This window comes from Scyliorhinus canicula, chromosome 2 (genome assembly GCF_902713615.1).
Source record: "Scyliorhinus canicula chromosome 2, sScyCan1.1, whole genome shotgun sequence".
NCBI lineage: Eukaryota > Metazoa > Chordata > Chondrichthyes > Carcharhiniformes > Scyliorhinidae > Scyliorhinus > Scyliorhinus canicula.
The window spans coordinates 239,968,636-239,985,441 of NC_052147.1; the positions used below are offsets into that span (position 1 = coordinate 239,968,636).

The 16,806-nt window shown below is 41.8% G+C and overlaps 1 protein-coding gene across 10 annotated transcripts in view; it reads left to right on the forward strand.

Moving 5' to 3' along the window:
- LOC119962054 (solute carrier family 35 member F5-like) overlaps positions 1-16,438 on the forward strand; it is a 200,273-nt gene extending 183,835 nt beyond the window's left edge. For all 10 annotated transcript variants that reach the window (XM_038789851.1, XM_038789846.1, XM_038789856.1 and 7 more), the window contains 2 exons: positions 7,726-7,817; positions 14,969-16,438. In XM_038789851.1, the coding sequence (XP_038645779.1) occupies positions 7,726-7,810 (85 nt within the window). In that variant the 3' untranslated portion in view covers positions 7,811-7,817; positions 14,969-16,438. The remainder of the gene's footprint in view (positions 1-7,725; positions 7,818-14,968) is intronic.
- The last annotated feature ends 368 nt before the right edge of the window (positions 16,439-16,806 follow it).

Genomic DNA, 16,806 nt, shown 5'->3' on the forward strand with positions numbered 1-16,806 from the left:
ACTTCATTATGGAGGGAAGGTCATTGAATCAGCTCAAGATAGTTGGGCCTAGGTAGCTTAGTAGTTAGCTAGCTCAATGGAATACTTAAAAGCGATTCTGTTCTGGGGCTGGATTCTCCGCCACGCCACATTTCTGCCCCGACCCCCCCCCCCCGGCGGGATTCTCCGTTATGCCGGCTGGTCAATGGAGTTTCCCATTGTGGGGCAACTTCACGCCGTCGGGAAACCCCCGGGCGCTGGCAAAACGGAGAATCCCGCCAGCGGAGAATCCCGCCCTGGTCTTTTACATGACGAGGAGCAGTCTGAGAGAGGGAGCAAGAAAAAATGAGATCTGAAAGCTAAGTCTTGAGCTATCAATTAGGTGAACAGGAAGGTGACTCAGCAAATTGTGCAATTTGTTTCACGAAACAAGGCAGTTGTTTAAACTAGGACCAAGGAGCTTTAAAAAGTTTATTAAAGTTAAAATGTAGCTAGTTAACCTACTTAATGTCACTCAATTTTTATTAATTTAAAAATTTTAAACCCTAACTAGTTAAACAAAATAAAATACGCAAAGGCAGAGCAGGTGATGTGTTGCAGCTGTCAAATCTAAGAGTTGTTTGCCACCATTTTATCCACAACCACAGCAAATATACCTGCAGTAAATATCTGCAGTTTAAGAATCATTGGCTCAGTTGATGAGCTGAAGTCCAAACTTCAATCTCTGATGTACCAGGGAGGAGAAATTTAATGTTCCAGGAGGCAGTCACACCTCTTGGGTTATGTACTTCATATTTGCTCCACTGTCAGGGGTAGTAGAGTGTGACTAAGAATGAGGTAGATATGGTGATCCAAATGGTAGCATTGGAGGATTCTCAGCCCTTGTACTTATTCAACAGGCATGAAGCTCTTGCAGCCTGTGTGGGTGAGAGCAAGGACTGCAGGGAGGGTGAGAAAACTGACCACAGCACTGTGGTTCAGCAGGATATTCAAGTTGGAGGAGTAAAAATGAATGGAGTAGTGGGGGTAGAGTTAAGGGGATTAATATGGCTCTCTGCTGACAAGACAGCGAGTCCCTGGGGCTGTGTTGTCTGCCCGGTGGCAGAATTCAGAGAATGTTCTTGTGAGGGAAGGATCCCTACTTCTTAATTTGCCCATGTGGACCACAACTGGATCATAGATCATAGATTCTATGATCTATGATCCAGTTGTGGTCCACATGGGCACCAATAACACAGGTAGGAATAAGAAAGAGGTTCTTCCAAGATCATTTGAGTAGCTAGGGGTTAAATTAAGAAGTAGTACCACAAAAACAGTAATCTCTGGATTATTGCCTGAACTACGTGCAAATTGGCATTGGTAAATAAGATCGAAGAGTTAAATATATGGCTTAAATTACGTTGTTGGAGAAATGGGTTTTGATTCATGGGGCATTGGCACCACTGAAGAAAGATGAAACTGTTCCATTGGGATAGGATTCACTATATGGGGGTTTTAAACTAAATAACGGCAGGGGTGATTTAGAAAGTTAGTGATAAAGAACAAGGCAATTACGTAGGTAGCATTACAAGGAATGATAGCCAGAATGCGATGGGAAAGAACAGAGGCCAGAATTTTCCAGCCATCCTTACTGGTGGGATCTACTGGTCCCGCAGATTTTTTTTTTGGGGGGGGGAGGTTGCAGAGAACGGAAAACCCTGTTGGTAGGCTGCTGCAAAAAATACTACAGGGGTGTGTGGAAAATCCCGCCCAGAGTGTACAAGTGCAACAGAAAATAGAGTCATAGAGTGGGGAAAAAGCTATTAAGACAGAATTACTGACTCTTGCGAAATGCATGAATCATTCCAAAAAGGATTGGTAGAGCAAATATAAAGAGGTGGATGTTATATAATAGCCGGTAAAGAGATGTGGTTGCAACGTCACAACGTCTTAAAACTCATTATTTAAGTATATTTAACATTTCAAAAGGCTAAAAAGAGGAGGAGATGGGGTGGCTTTGTTAATAAATCAGATTATAATGCAGTAGTGAGAAATTATCTAGCTTAGAACATCAAATGTAGAATCAGTTTGGATGGAGATGAGGAGAGTCAATAGAGGCACTGAATAATCTTGGGTAATTTTAATCTTCATATGGATTGGATGAATCAAATTGACAAAGGTAACCTGGAGCATGAGTTCATAGAGTGAATTCAGAACAGTTTATTTGGATAATACTTTAGAGAGCCAATCCGGGAACAGGCTTTTTTAGCGTAATGAGACAGGGTTAATTAACGATCTCACAGAATAGGATACTCTGGGGAAGAATAATCATAACATGCTGGAATGTCACATTCAGTTTGAAGATGAGAAACTTGGAAACTGGGTTAAAGGGTAAGATAAGCAGTGGCAGGCATTTAAGCATATATTTCACCGTATATTCCATGGAGAAAGAAAGGCTCTATGAGATGGATGAATTATCCCTGACTAACTAAGGAAGCTAAGGATATAATTGAATTAGAGAAAAGGCAAACACTGCTTCAAAAATCAGTGTTAAGTCAGAAGTTGGAAATCTTTAGAAACCAGCAAAGGATCACTTTTTTTTTAAAAAATTAGATAAATTAGAATATGATAGTAAACTAGCAAGAAATTTAAAGAGACATTTAGAGCTTCTACAGGAATATGACAAAGACAATAGTTAAGGGAAACATTGATCCCTTAGAAGATGTGACTGAGGAATTAATAATGGAGACAAGAAATGGTGGAGAATTTGAACAAGTATATGTATTTGTCTTTGCGGTGGAAGACACCAAAAGCTGGTTTAGCTCACTCAGCTAAATCACTGACTTTTAATGCAGGCCAGCAGCACGGTTCGATTCCCGTACCAGCCTCCCCGGACAGGCACCGGAATGTGGCGACTAGCGGCTTTTCACAGTAACTTCATTGAAGCCTACTCGTGACAATAAGCGATTTTCATTTAATTTTCATTTCAAGAATAGTAAAAACTCAAGGGCCAAAAGGGAGGGAGGAACTTAAACAATCCCAATCACTAGAGAAAAGGTACAAAGAAACTGAATGGGACTAAAGATGAACAAGTTGCTTGAACCTGATAGTCTGCATCCCAGGATGTTGACAGAAGTGTCTCTGAGATGGTAGATGAATTGGTTGTAATCTTCCAAAATTTCCAAGTTTCTGGTAAGGTCCCAGTAGATTAGATAACTATGAATGTAATGCCCTATATTCCAGAATGGTGGGAGACAAAAAGCAGGAAACTGTAAGCCAATGAGTTTAATATCTACCATTCGGAAAATGCTGGAATTCTTTATTAAGGAAGTAGCAGAAGGACATTTAGGAAATCATAATTCAAGCAGATTCAACATGATTTTGTGAAAGGAAATCTTGTTTGATAAATGTATTATAGTCCTTGAGGATGTAACAAGCAGGGTGAATAAAGAGGAACCAGTAGATGTGGTGTATTTGAATTTCCAAAAGGAATTTGATAAAGTGCCACATAGAATGTTTCTACACAAGATAGGATGTTAGGATAATATGTTAACATGGATAGAGGATTGGTTAACTAAGGATTAAAAAGAGTCAGGATAAATGCGTCATTTACTTGTTAACTAGTTGGGTGCCACAAAGATCAGTGTTGGAGTTTCAGTTTACTATCTATATTAATGATTTTAATGAAGGGAGTGTATTGAGTCCAAAATTGCTAATAGGATAAAGATATGTAGGAAGCCAAGTTGTGAGGAAAACTTAGTCTGCAAGGGGATATAGACATGTTAAGCGAGTGGGCAAACAATTGGCAGATGGAGTACAATGTGAGAAAATGTGAGGCTGTGCACTGACAAAAAGTACAGAAAAGTAGAATATTATTTGAAATGAGAGACCACAGCGTACTAGTGTACAGAGGGATCTTGATGTCCTCATACATGATTCACAAAATGTTAGCATACAGGTACAGTAAGGAAGGATGAAGTCAAATTGAATGATGTCCTTTATTGCAAGGGGATGTTGGGGTATAAAAATAGGCAAGTCTTGCGGCAACTATATGGGCATTAGTGAAACCGCACCATGTGTTTTGTGCTGTTTTGGTCTCCTTTAATTTAATGAGAGGTATATTTGCATTCAACGCTGTTCTAAAAGGTTCACTGGATTGATTCCTAGGATAAATGAGTTGTTTTATGAGGAAGGGTGAGCAGGTTGGCCCTTTACTCATTGGAGTTTAGAAGAATAAAAGTTGATTTTATTAAAATGTACAAGCTCCTGAGGGGGTTTGACAGCATAGATGCTCAGGGAATGTTTCCCCTTGTGGACTGATCTAGCATTTGGAGGGGAGGGGGGGGCGGCATTTCAGAATAAGCTGCCTCCCATTTAAGAAGAGGAGGAATTACTTCACAGGAGGATTGGTTTATCTTTTGAATTTTATATCCCAGAGAGTAGTAGTGGCTGAGTACTTGAATATATTCAGCGGAATTGAACAAATTTTAATCTAAAAAGGAGTCGAGGGTTATGGGGGCAGATAGGAAAGTGGAGCTTGGGCCACGATCTGATCATCCATGATCTTTTTAAATGGAGCAAACTCAAGGGGCCAAATGACCTGTGCCTGCTTCTATTACTTATGGTCTTATGTCCATTTTCCACTGCCCGAAGGAACTCCTATAGCAATGTCCTCGGGTAGAGATGATTAGCCTTCATCAACCACAACATCCTTCCTTTTTACTAGGTCTAACTCCAGCCAGCGATAAGTTTTTCACCTCTTAATCTTCTATAAACTTAAACAGGTAGTGGAAACCATACTGAATGCTTCATCTAGAATATCTGTCAGATGAAGTAAAACATGTACAATCCTGTGTCTTTTGGTAATGTGAATAATTTTACTTTTTCAAATAGCATAATGGGCAATGCATTTATTGAACTCCAGAGTGGAATAAGGAAGTGCCATTTAATAAAATGGTATGTGTAGACTGTTGAAGGAAAAATCAACTATCTGACTAAGTGCTATGGTTAAACATTTGATTTGATCTGAAATATTCATATTTTCCTTCCAGAAGATAATCACCATCCTCTTTATTGATTCATTTAACAAAATTAATAAATGGCATTAATTCCCATGTCAGCCAGGAGGTTTGTTACCATTGTTGTAAATGTAATTTGGTCTATTTTCAGCATGATTTTTAACATTTTCTGTTAAGTTATAGTCTCCAATGAAAGCAAAAGTTGAAAGTGATAATAGTTCTACTTTTGTCAGCAAGCTACTTGAAGGAATACATGGAAGAGCATTTAAAATTTGATTGCATTAAAATTAAATCAACTAATAAGGAAAACTTAATATTATTATAGTTTCCCCAATAGTTTTTATAGGAACACATGGTGTAGTACAAAGCCCAATAAAGATCTGAGCATCCCAGATTTTATTCTTGGTTAGTACTGACTATAAGGGCAGAACCTTGTGGATGCAACAGGCATGTTAGCCACCAACTGGACAGCGACGGGAGCCCCACGTCGTATCTTTTAGGGATGGCCCTCTGGCAGGCCTACCCCCAAGATCAAGGACCTTGGGGTGGAAACCCCGCCCACTTAGAGTTGCCAGCCAATCTGAGGCCAGCAGCTCTATTGAATGGCCGTGCCACTGGGGAGGTCATGGCTGCTGCGGCATGACACCCACATGAGATCCAATATTGTCGCTAGATTCCAGGTCAGAGGTAAGTGATGGCTGGACGGAGGTCTCTGGGATGGGGTGGGGATCACAGGAGAGGGGTTTGGCAGCAAGGGCAGGGGTATGGAATTCATTGGGCAACTCCCACCTTCCAAATGCCAGTCCCTCGATCAGGCACTGAATGCCTTTGAAGAAGGCAATCCCCCTGGAAGCCCTCAAGCAACCTTGCACAGGTTTGCATATAGTGCACCTCACATGATGAGCCCACTTGCATTAAGTGTCGACTTCCAGGCCTGAATTGGCTACAGGATGGGAAGAATGGGCCTTCCCATCATGGACTTAATAAGTGTGATGGTGGCAGGTTCCTCACCCACTACCCTTCCATCTAATTAAATACCTCCACCATCAGCAAACATTCCATAGGAGTGCACTCGAGATGAATCTCCAGGACACTGCTGTAAGCAGCTAGGTCAATTCATTTTGTTTTTAAAAAAGTATTTATTTTGATTCTTTTATGCTTTCATTCATTACTTATAACAATGCTGAAGATGAGAAAAAAAACTAACAGTCAAGAATCTTCCAGCTGTCCAGAAATCTAATCAACCTCTGTTTTAAACATGCTCGATGACTGAGCCTCTACAGTCCTCTGGGATAGAGAATTCCGAAGACTTATCATCCTCCGAATGAGGAAGTTCCTCCTCACCTCATTCCTAAATGTCCTACCTTTTTTTATTCTGAGACTAGGCCCGATTTAATGGGACAAGTTCTAACTGTCGTAGCGAGCAAGGTTTCCTGTGAGCTCCTCAACAGCTGCATTGGCGAGCCCCTGACCGCTACCGAGCTCCTCTCCAGACGAGCCCACGCTTTGAATTATTTTCAGAACTGGGGAGCTGAGCTCGCTGGCCAAGCCGATTCCTCAGACACCCAGCCGCCATTTTGGAAGGGTATCCCCCCAATCTCTTGAATGAGCTTGGGGGCCCCCACACCCTCCATCCAAAGGCAGTGTCACCCCCCCCAGCACATTTATTGGTGCCACTTGGTCACCCCATATTATTATTTAGTCTCATTATTTAGAGTTAGATGTTCTGCCATTAACAGGTTTTGCCATGGTTGTATCATTATGATGAGCACCAACCCTCAGTGAGGACACCCCACCATGGGGTCGCTGAGGGCCTCCCTTTTCAGATGTCCTGCATCCCCTTTTGGCCTCCCCCTTTCCAGGACCCCCACCCTGCAACCCCCAACATTCTGGAGGCCTGCCCTTCAACCCCTATTCTCCATACTCCCCCTCATCGCTCCTCTCACGCTTATTGCTCCCCTCAGACCAAAGACCCTTGGCAATGAGATGGAAATTGGACTTGATTGGTGGTTTTTGCTTTTTCGCTGCACCGAGACAAGTTCCTGAGTCCGCCAACGTGAGCAGGCTGGTTCAATCACAAACCGCTAGGTGCCTGGCGAGATTCCCGATTTAGGCTGCTCCCGCAAACAAATGGCCTTGCTCGGGTTCTCGCCAGGCGCGACGAGGCCGCTAAATCGCACCCTGTGTCCCTGATTCTAGACCCGCAGCCAGGAGAAACATCCTTTGTGTAGCTACCTTGTAAAGCCCACTTAAAAGCAGGCATACTCAGCTTTTAGAGAGAGTTGATGATACAACCATGGCAAAGCCTATTAATGGCAGAACATCTAACTCTAAATAATAAGAGTAATATGCGGTGATCAAGTGGCACCAATAAATGTTGTTGTCTTTTAGCATTTAGGTACGTGGATCAATTCAGTAAAATGTATTTTTCTTTTGAGTAATTTCAATTTGCAAGACTCCTGGAGTTGGCTTCATTACAAATGTTTCATCACGAACCATAACTTAAAGCTAATGGAAATAAATAAAGTTGCAATATATTATTGAAATTAAAGGTTGACTTTTCTTTATATGTATATGCAAGCAAATAATTTTTAACTTCATTACGGGTGTGTTGTCCTGACAAACTGATATTGTATTTTGACATTTACTTTGGTGTTTCTTTTCAACAAACAGCATTTCAAACCTTTCTCCGATTCTGTTGCACAATGAGTAACCAACTAATAAATAAATGAGTATAACCTCTTTTCAGAACTCCAGAGGACAGTGAGCAGTGTGAAAGCCTCATTCCTATGCATGGTGTTTCTCAGGAGGAAGGAACTAATTGTTGTTCATGAGGCGCAGGTATAAGATTATATTCTTAATGGATATCTAGCATTTGCAGATTGGTAACTGTTGCTTGTTTGAAAATCCATTACATTTCTGTGTAAGTGCAAGAAGTGCAAGCATAGCTTACTTGAGGCAGATTAACCTTTAAAATGAAAATCCCCTGGTTGACTGCATATTGATGTTTTTGAACTTGCTTATACTTGTGCATTTGGAAATGACAATAACTGTTTGAAGAAGCTTAACGTTGCTGCTGTGTGTTGCACCATTTTCAGATGCTCTTCAGGCTGTAACCTGATTTAAACCATGATAAATATATCACTTTAAAAGTAATTATACTTTAAGGCAACTGTATGTCTGGTCAATATGTGTTCAGGAATGTTATGAATGCAATACAGCCATTAAAAGAATACACATAACATATTTGGATGTTTTTATAGATCCTAATAGTTAACCTATTCACTCATTTACTGATAACATCACACCACATTTGTCAACCTCATTCAGATCAAATGTCCTCAATGCACACAACTCCAGGTCCCTTGGTTAAATCACTGCATCTTGATTTCATCCATGTCTTTCAATAGAAAAATAAAAAAGTTCAGTCCCTTAATTCCAGTTTTCAACTTCTTCATACTTCTTGAAAGTCTGCATAACCCTGCCTTAGCTGTTCTGTGCCAAAATCCTTATCCATGTATTTGTTACCTTCTGAGCACAATGCTGTCCTGACCAGCCTCACACCTTGCACCAAACTCAAGCTCACGCAAGAACTGTGCCTAACGTGTACCAAGAAGCATTCTCCTATTTTTGTTGGCCATGTCTTTATTTTACAATTGTCATTGCTTTAATATCACTCCATGGCTTGGCCCTTCCTATCTCTCTATCAGCCCTACAACTCTCTTGTTTTCCTTCTGGTAGCTCTAAATCTTCTATAAGGGAAGGTTCGATTCCCGGCTTGGGTCACTGTCTATGCGGAGTCTGCAAGTTCTCCCTGTGTCTGCGTGGGTTTCCTCCCACAATCCAAAGATGTGCAGGTTAGGTGGATTGGACTTGCTAAATTACGCTCAGTATCCAAAAAGGTTGGGTGGGGTTATTGGGTTATAGGGATAGGGTCAATGTGTGGGCTTGGATAGGGTATCCTTTCCAAGGGCCAGTGCAGACTCGATGGGCCGGATGGTCTCCTTCTGCACTATAAATTCTATGATAACTCCCTATTCCTACCATACCTAGAGAGACCAATCTTGGGCAAAATGAAATGAAAGGTTTGTAATGTTCTTGACAATTGCACCTTCCACACAATTGTATCCTGTCATCTTTATGTGGTTGGTAAGTATTTCTTTAAGGTTTGTTTTTTTACTTATTTCACCTTTTCCCTACTTTCACTATGTCCCTTCAAGCATTCTCATTTAAAAAACTATAAGGCATATAAAGTCCCTCACTAGCTTTTTGTATCTCAGAACTGGAATTTCTTCACTTTTCCTTCTTTTTCCCTCTTTGTTTATTATTCGTTCGTGGGATGTGGGTGTCGCTGGCTGGGGCAGATTTACTGCCCATCCCCGAGGGCACTTAAGAGTCAACCACATTGCTGTGGATCTGGAGTCACATGTAGGACGGCAGATGATATTCTGGCTGTCACAGAAACGTGGTTAAAGGAAGGGCAGGATTGGCAGCTGAACGTTGGAGGATATAGATGTTTCAGGAGAGATACAGGGGGATGTAAAAGGGGTGGAGTAGCATTAATGGTTGAGGAGAATATTATAGCCGTAATACGGGAAGACACCTCGGAGGGCTCATACAATGAGGCAATCTGGGTAGAACTCAGGAACACGGAAGGGGGCAATCGCAATGTTGGGGTTTTTTTTACAGGCCCCCCAACTGCCAGCAAGAGATAGAGGAACAGATGGGTAGGGAGATTTTGATTAGGTGCAAAGGTAGCAGGGTAACTTCCCATATATTGACTGGGACTCACTTAGTGCTAGGGACTTGGATGGGGCAGAGTTTGTGAGGTGTATCCAGGAAGGCTTCTTGATTAAATATGTAGATAGTCCAACTAGGGAAGGGGCAGTACTGGACCTGGTGGTTGAGGCTTCAATAGGGGAACATTTTGGGAGTAGTGACCACAATTCCGTAAATTTTAGGATACTTTTGGATAAGGATGAGGGTAACCCTCGCGTTAAGGTGCTAAACTGGGGAAAGGCAAATTCCGATAACGTTATTCAGGAATTGAAGAATTTGGATTGGGTGTGGCTCTTGGATGGTAAAGCAACATCGGACATGTGGGAGTCTTTCAAGCGACAGTTGATTAGGATTCAGGAAAGTCATGCTCTTGAGAGAACGAAGGATAAGTATGGGAAGTTTAGGGAGCCTTGGATAATGAGGGATATTGTGAACCTCGTCAAAAAGAAAAAGGAGACGTTTGTATGGTCTAGAAGGGTGGGGACAATCAGAACCCTTGAGATTAAAGAAAGGAGGAAGGTACTTTAGCGGGAAATTAGGAGGGATCATGAAACGTCCTTGGCAAGTAGGATTAAGGTGAATCCCAAAGCTTTTTATTCATATGTAAAAAGCAGGAGGGTAGCCAGGGAAAGGATTGGACCACTTAAGGACAGTGGGGGGAATCTATGTGTTCAGCCAGAGGAATTTGGCCAGGTACTAAATGAGTGCTTTGCATCCGTGATCAGCAAAGAAAATAGGTATGGAGCCTGCTCTGCCCAAGACCACAGAAAACTACAAAAGGTCGTGAATGTAGCCCAGTCCATCATGCAAACCACCCTCCCACCCATTGACTCTATCTATAATTCCTGCTGCCTCAGAAAGGCAGCCAGCATAATTAAGGGCCCCACGCACCCCAGACATACTCTCTTCCACCTTCTTCTGTCAGGAAAAAGATACCCAAGTTTGAGGTCACGTACCAACCAACTCAAGAACAGCTTCTTCCCTACTGCCATCAGACTTTTGAATGGACCTACCTCGTATTACGTTGATCTTTTCTCTATACCTTGCTATAACTGTAACATTATATTCTGCAGTCTCTCCTTCCTTCCCTAAGTACGGTATGCATTGTTTGTACAGCATGCAAGAAACAATACTTTTCACTGTATACTAATGCATGTGACAATAAATCAAATCAAAAAGGACTTTGCGGAAGATTCTTGGGTAGGGTGTGTGGCCAGTTTGGGTCATGTTGACATCAAAAAGGAGGAGGTATTAGGTGTTTTAAAAGACATTAAGATAGATAAATGCCCTGGGCCAGATGGAATCTACCCCAGAATACTGAGGGAAGCAAGGGAGAAAATTGTTGCGGCCTTAACTGACCTATTTGTATCTTCATTGGCTACAGGTGAGATCCCAGAGGACTGGAGAATAGCTAATGTGGCACCACTGTTTAAGAAAGGTAGCAGGGATAATCCATAACTATGCACTGGCGAGCCTCACGTCAGTGGTCGGTAAATTATTGGATAGAATTCTCAGGGACAGGATTTACACCCATTTGGAAACAAATGGACTCATTAACGATAGACAGCATGGTTTTATGAAGGGGAGGTTGTGCCTCACTAACTTGATTGAGTTTTTTGAGGAGATGACAAAGATGATTTGACGAGGGGAGGGCGGTGCATGTTGTTTACAGGAATTCAGTAAAGCATTTGACAGGGCAGCACGGTGGCGCAGTGAGTAGCACTGCAGCCTCACAGCGCCAAGGTCCCAGGTTTGATCCCCGGCTCTGGGTCACTGTGTGGAGTTTGCACATTCTCCTTAACCATTAATGCTACCCCACCCCTTTTACATCTCCCTCTCTCTCTCCTGAAACTTCTATATACTCCAACGTTCAGCTGCCAATCCTGCTCTTCCTTTTAACAACGTTTCTGTGATAGCCAGAACATATCTGTCGTCCAAAGCTGGTCTGGCCTACATGTGACTCCAGATCCACAGCAATGTGGTTGACTCTTAAGTGCCCTTGGGGATGGGCAGTAAATCTGGCCCAGTCAGACCAACAACCCAAAAGATGTGCAGGGTAAGTGGATTGGCCACGCTAAATTGCCCCTTAATTGGAAAAATGAATGGGGCACTCTTAAATTTAAAAAAAGTAAAGCATTTGACAAGGTGCCTCATGGCAGACTGGTACAAAAGGTGAAGTCACACGGGATCAGAGGTGAGGCAGCAAGCTGTATATAGAACTGGCCCGGTCACAGAAGGCAAAGGGTAGCAGCAGAAGGGTGTTTTTCTGAATAGAAGGTTGTGACTAGTGGTGTTCCACAGCGATCTGTGCTGGGACTTCTGTTGTTTGTAGTATACATAAGCAAATGTAGCTGGTCTGATTAGTAAGTTTGGGGATGACACCAAGGTTGGTGGAGTGGCAGATAATGTTGAGGATTGTCAGAGGATACAATGCACGTAGATAGGTTGGACACTTGGCAGAGAAATGGCAAATGGAGTTTAATCCAGCAGATGTGAGGTAATGCATTTTGGTAGATATAACAGGGGGGAAATATAACGTAAATGGCAAAACTCTTAGGAATATAGAAAGTCAGATCTGGACGTTCAGGTCCACAGATCTTTGAAAGTGGCAACATAAGTGGACAAGGTAGTAAAGAAAGCATACGGAATGCTTGCCTTCATTGGACGGGGCATTGAGTTTACAAACTGGCAAGTCATGTTACAATTGTATAGAACCTTTAGTAAGGCCGCACTTGGAATATTGCGCACAATTCTGGTCACCACACTGCCAGAAAGATGTGGAGGCTTTGGAGAGGGTACCGAGGAGGTTTGCCGGGATGTTGCCTGGTCTGGAGGGTGTTAGCTATGTGGAGAGGCTGAATAGACTTGGATTGTTTTCATTAGAATGACGGAGGCTGAGGGGTGACCTGATTAGTATTCTACAAGATTATGAGGGGCATGGATAGAGTGGATGGCAGGCACTGTTTCCCAGGGTGGAGGGCCAGTCACCAGGGGGCATAGGTTTAAGGTCCGTTGAGCAAAGTTTAGAGGAAGTGTGCAAGGCAGGTTTTTTTTACTCGGAGGGTGGTGAGTGCCTGAAATGTGTTGCCAGGGGAGGCTGTGGCAGCAGATACATTTAACGGCATTCAGAAGGCATCTCGACAAATATATGGATGTGTGTAGAAGGATTCAACAGTAGGAAGTGCTGAGGGTTTTGGCCACGGGTGGTATCATGACCGGTACAGGCTGTGAGAGCCAAAGGACCTGTTCCTGTGCTGCATTCTTCTTTGTACTTTATTACCTTCCCTAAAGGAAATTGGTGAACCAGATGGTTTATTTGTGATAATTGACAATGTTTCATGGTCGTCATTAGTCTTTTAATTCTAGATTTATTTATTTTTTTGTTGAATTCAAATTCCACCAATTGCCTTGGAGGGATTCAAATCCAGGTCCCCAGAGCATTACCCTGGGTCTCTGGATTACTGATTTAGTGATGGTACCACTATGCCACTGCCTCCCCTAACTGTTATCTTTAGTGTATTAACAACTGAGTTTGGCATTGAGTTGAATTCTCCGCCCACCGGCACCGGCAATGCGGATCTCGATCAGGTGGAGAATCGAGCATTCTGCCGAAATCCAGTTTTGAACTGGGTGCCAAACTGACGGCTGTGCTCCACCCACACCGTCCCCTTTCCTGGCAGGGAGATCAGGGTTTGCGCCTGTGCACTCCGCAGTAGGATGCTTAGCGGACCTGGCACCAGAGTCTCCGAGTCTTCGTGGTTCTCTGTGCAGGGAATCACATGGGCATAGATTACCACTGGTATTGCCCAGCGTGGCCCTGACATGGTGGACCTTGTCGTGGGCCAAGAGGGTTATCTATCAAGGGAGTTGCCTCCAAAGTACACCTGAGGGACACCCCGCCCCCACAATCCACTGCCTTCCCACACCTCCCCCTACCAGACCTCAGCCCCCCTACCCCCCCACCCCGAGATAGGGAGACTCTTTCCCCCTCATCCAGAGACTTCCCAGATAGGGAGACCTTCCCCTCAGAGACCCCTAGATAGGGAGGAGACCCCTGGATAGGGAGACCCCACTGGAGACCCCCTTGCCAGAGACCCTCTAACTAACAACCTTCCCCCCACCCCTTTCCACAGACCCCACAGAAATGGGACCCCTGACTGGAAGCTAGACGGCAGTCCAGACAGGGGCAGTGAACTATATCTAATTCTTTCTTGAAATTACACAACTATTTGGCCTCAACTACTTTCTGTGGTCGTGAGTTCCACAGATTCACCACTCTCTCTGAAGGAGTTTTTGCTCACCTCAGTTCTAAAATGTTTACCCCTTATCCTGAAACTATGACCCCTAGTTCTGGACTCCTCCATCATCGGGAACATTCTTTATCAATCCACGCTGTCTAATCTTTTTAGAATTTTACAAGTTACTATGAGTTACCCTCTCACTCTTCCAAAATCCATCAATATAATCCAATGAATGTAATTGACAGCTTTCACAAACCCAACTGTTAGCCATGCTTCGTTCATCTCCCTTCATGGATGAGTAACTCTGAAGTGCTGTAACCACAATTTTTACAAATATCAACCGCTTCAAAGAAGTACATTCCATCACCCCCTTCACACTTGAGTGGTTTTGAAGTGCTGAGTTGGAAATTGACAGCACTTGACTCTTTTTGAAGTAGTTGATGTTTTCCAGGTACATTTTTAGAGTCTTGTCATATTGCTGTGTTGACAATGCAACACAGTTTGTGGTTATTGTAGACACAGCACTGAGGCTGAATTCACTGAATCCAAGATGAATGGAATTTGTTTTATTTTTGGAACCCGTCTACGTAAGTGGGAAGTCAACCTACCCTAACTTACACAGTTCATCTTTGCTTGTTTTTCCATATTTTTATTTTCAAGAGGTTCTGCTGGTCTGTTTCATTGCAAGTCACATTAAAGACCCCCAAGAATTAAAACCCCTAAACTATATTTTTTGATTTGATGTTTATCTTTATTAACTGGCAAGTATTTACAATGGATGTTTATGGTTCTTCAAAGTAGAAAGAAATTTATTGGTATGGAATTTATTGGTACAGGCTTGAAGGGCCTGTTCCTGTGCTGTATTTTTCTTTGTTCTTTGACATATTAATATAAATTAGCATGAATATCTGCCTTTTAACTGTGGAGAAAAGAAATTCAACCGATGATGTTGTTTCTTGTTTTTGTCCCCAGACTGAACATGAATCCATAGAGTACATTTGCGCTCAGACAATCTTCTGAAGATTGATGAACTCTTATTCTTTCAGTGCCTGTTCAAATGTCTTATCTGCAAAGTTTCAATTGTTTTAAGACGCTGCACACATTTATAAATGTTATGTGTTGGGAACATCTGTGGACTACAAAGAAATCAGAATTACTTCCATATCACTAAAGATTGTTGTGGGAAACTCAGCTTTCAATACAACCTATCTGCCTTATTGAATGTAGCGAACCTTCAACGCAACTTGAAAATTGAACACTATGTTTTGAATATGAGGATAAACTGTTTCTGGATGATAATTCTGCCTGTAGGTTTTTGGAACATACTCGCCAACGTTGAGACTGAACATTTGAGGTGTATCTAAAGTACAATATGTTGAATCAGTAACTCTATATTGACGCATCTAAGGAAAAAAGGGAAAATTATATTGAATGAGTACCAATCCAATTTTAGTATTATGTGTACATCATAATTTAGCCAGGAGGAAAATATCAAACAGATGTTCACAGAAGCAAATGGAACTTAAGCTTTTGAAATACATTTCAAAGGACAATGTTGCTAAGGTGTTTTGAATTGCCTGGTTAAACAGCGGATACACTACATAGCCTGTATTTTCTTTAATTCAGATTTCAGTATTCTTAGTACTATATGTTTCAAAGTGAATATATTTCTGATCTCTATAAAACCTGTCAAATTGAATTGGAGTAAGATTTTTCCATACGTGTTTAATTCCAAGAGTTTGTGGTTTCAAAAGATGTACAGAAACCACAATTTTATTGTTACTGAAAAGTTGTAGTTTCTGCAATCTTGTACCAGTTGTATACATTTCAATAATGTATTTGTATTAAGGTGCTTCTACAGTTATGTACACCATTTGTGTCTGTGATTCTCAGGTCAGCAGTCCCATTTTTCTATGAGATCATGTAAATTTACTGATACACTGAGAAGCTGTTTTTAGAAAGAAAATCTGTCAGTCCTTCACTTTTGGTTGGAGTGTTGTACTTAATTATTCGAAGATCAGGTTTTATTGCCTGCTTTAAAAAGGATGTCAGGCAATCAACGATATACTGTAGTTCAACCAAACTCTTCAGTACTAATTTGTATACCAAGTAGAACAGGTTTGTGGAAATATGGTTTTAGTTCAGTGTGGGTTAAATACTATTTTACTGATTGAAGTTGTAGTGACTACAGTCACTTTACCTACCAATTAGCATTAAATTATGGATTGAATTTGACCTCGGGTAGTCGCCTAGTGCAAAATACCTTGTATAATTCTGATAGTAAGGTATTTCCATTTGTATGTAGACCGGCCTAGTGCACTGTACTAGTCAGTTTACTGTAAATTCCAGTGTAATATAAATATTTGTTGTGAAATATTTTCAATTTGTGAACATGGATGTTATTTATTGTATAGATCTTATTAGTAAAAAGATGCATACAAACAGTGTTTTATCATTGTGGAGAGAAGTGAAACTTTATAAATCACTGGCTGAGCATTCAAGACAGTTCTGGGCACCTTATTCCAGGACAGATGTAAAGACATTTGAAAGCATACAGAGGAGGTTTACCAGGAGATTGGAATAGTGAAGACTGTTCTCCATGGAACAGGGAAGGTTACGGGGTGGCCTAACGGAAGTTTTCAAGATAATTTTCAATGGAGTAGATACATTTTTTTTTTTAAAAACGATTCGCTCTAGCGTGAGTCAATAACCTAAGATCAGAACGATAAAACCCTTAGCAGAAGATCCAGAGGTAAAATGAGGGTAATTTTCTCACTGAATTGTCAGGATCTGGAGCACTCTACCTGAAA